This window comes from Charadrius vociferus, unplaced genomic scaffold (genome assembly GCF_000708025.1).
Source record: "Charadrius vociferus isolate BGI_N301 unplaced genomic scaffold, ASM70802v2 scaffold743, whole genome shotgun sequence".
Lineage (NCBI taxonomy): Eukaryota > Metazoa > Chordata > Aves > Charadriiformes > Charadriidae > Charadrius > Charadrius vociferus.
Genome location: NW_009647747.1, coordinates 403134 through 404378, shown reverse-complemented (window position 1 = coordinate 404378; position 1245 = coordinate 403134). Strand labels below are relative to the sequence as shown.

At 39.8% G+C, this 1245-nt stretch overlaps 1 protein-coding gene across 1 annotated transcript in view; it reads left to right on the top strand.

The window, feature by feature from the left end:
- The first annotated feature begins 276 nt into the window (after positions 1 to 276).
- TCF4 (transcription factor 4) overlaps positions 277 to 1245 on the top strand; it is a 237581-nt gene continuing 236612 nt past the window's right edge. The window contains exon 1 of the mRNA XM_009882047.1: positions 277 to 362. Within this exon, the coding sequence (XP_009880349.1) occupies positions 291 to 362 (72 nt within the window). The 5' untranslated portion in view covers positions 277 to 290. The remainder of the gene's footprint in view (positions 363 to 1245) is intronic.

Below are 1245 nucleotides of genomic sequence, written 5' to 3'. Positions count from 1 at the left end.
TTTGTCTTCTCCGGATTTGGGTTTAGAGTGGATGTTACCGGGTTTCGATCGCCTCTTTGGAAATACAATATCGCTTTTTGCCTTTTTTTTTTTTTCTCTTTTTTTTTGGTTGTTGTTGTTTTTGCTGCCCCTCCATCTTTTTTCCCTCCCTTCTTCTCAACAACCCACACCCTCCCCCCCCGACCCCCACCCCCCTGAAAAAAAATCCGATTGTGTTTCCTGCAAGGCTCGGGACTGGGTTTCTGATTGCGGTTATTTCCATGTTTCTAGGTTTGTGTGATTTTGCTAAAATGCATCACCAACAGCGAATGGCTGCCTTAGGGACGGACAAAGAACTGAGTGATTTACTGGATTTCAGTGCGGTAAGAAACAACGGTGGAAATTAACAACAGCTGTAAAAAAATATCTTCTAGCTGATCTGTTAAACTAAAAAAAAAAAACCAAACCAAAAACCAAACCAACAAAAACAAAACAAAACTGTCATCTAAGTACATTGGGCAATTTTTAATCAGCAGCTAGAACCGTGGTAAATATCTTTTTGCTTATAAAAAGAAAAAGAAAAAAGAAAAGCAAAAATTAGAGGCTTTTTCTTATTTCTTATTGTATGTGATGGGAGATGCAATCGTGTTCACAGCATATTTTAATGTCTTGGATGTCTAAAATAATTCATACGAAAAGAGACGCCCCTAAAACCGAACATTTCTCATCATTAGTTAATAACAATATCTAGCACTTTTATTGTGCTTTACGTTTTATAGCGTTGTTGGCACATGAACTAATTAATTGCTAATTAGTTGCTTATATTCTATTTTCAGTTCTTCCCTTGTTTCATTTTTTGGCACATGGAAAGTGCAAAGAAATCCATGACTGTCTCAGTTTAAAGTTTTCACCGAAATCTCCTATGGCTTCTGCTGTCGTTAAAACCGCTCCGGTCTTTTCCGAAGCCCCCCAGCTAGATGATGCTTTTTTTTTTTTTTTTAAAGAAAAAAAAAATTAAAAAAAAAAAAAAAAGAAGTACTTTTTCTCTCTTTGCTGCTGGCCGGGCTGGTTTGGAGGCCAAACGTTAATCCGGACGTGTGCACTTGTCTAGTTTTGTCAGGCTCCCCCTCCCCCTCCCAGCCCCTTCCTTCCTCTCCCCATCCCCTCCCTTCCCCCCAATATGTCAGGAGGCTCTATCTCTCCCCTTATTTATTTATTTAGGGGGAGACACCGTTCGCTGGGAGATGCGTCTACGGTCCTAAAGCC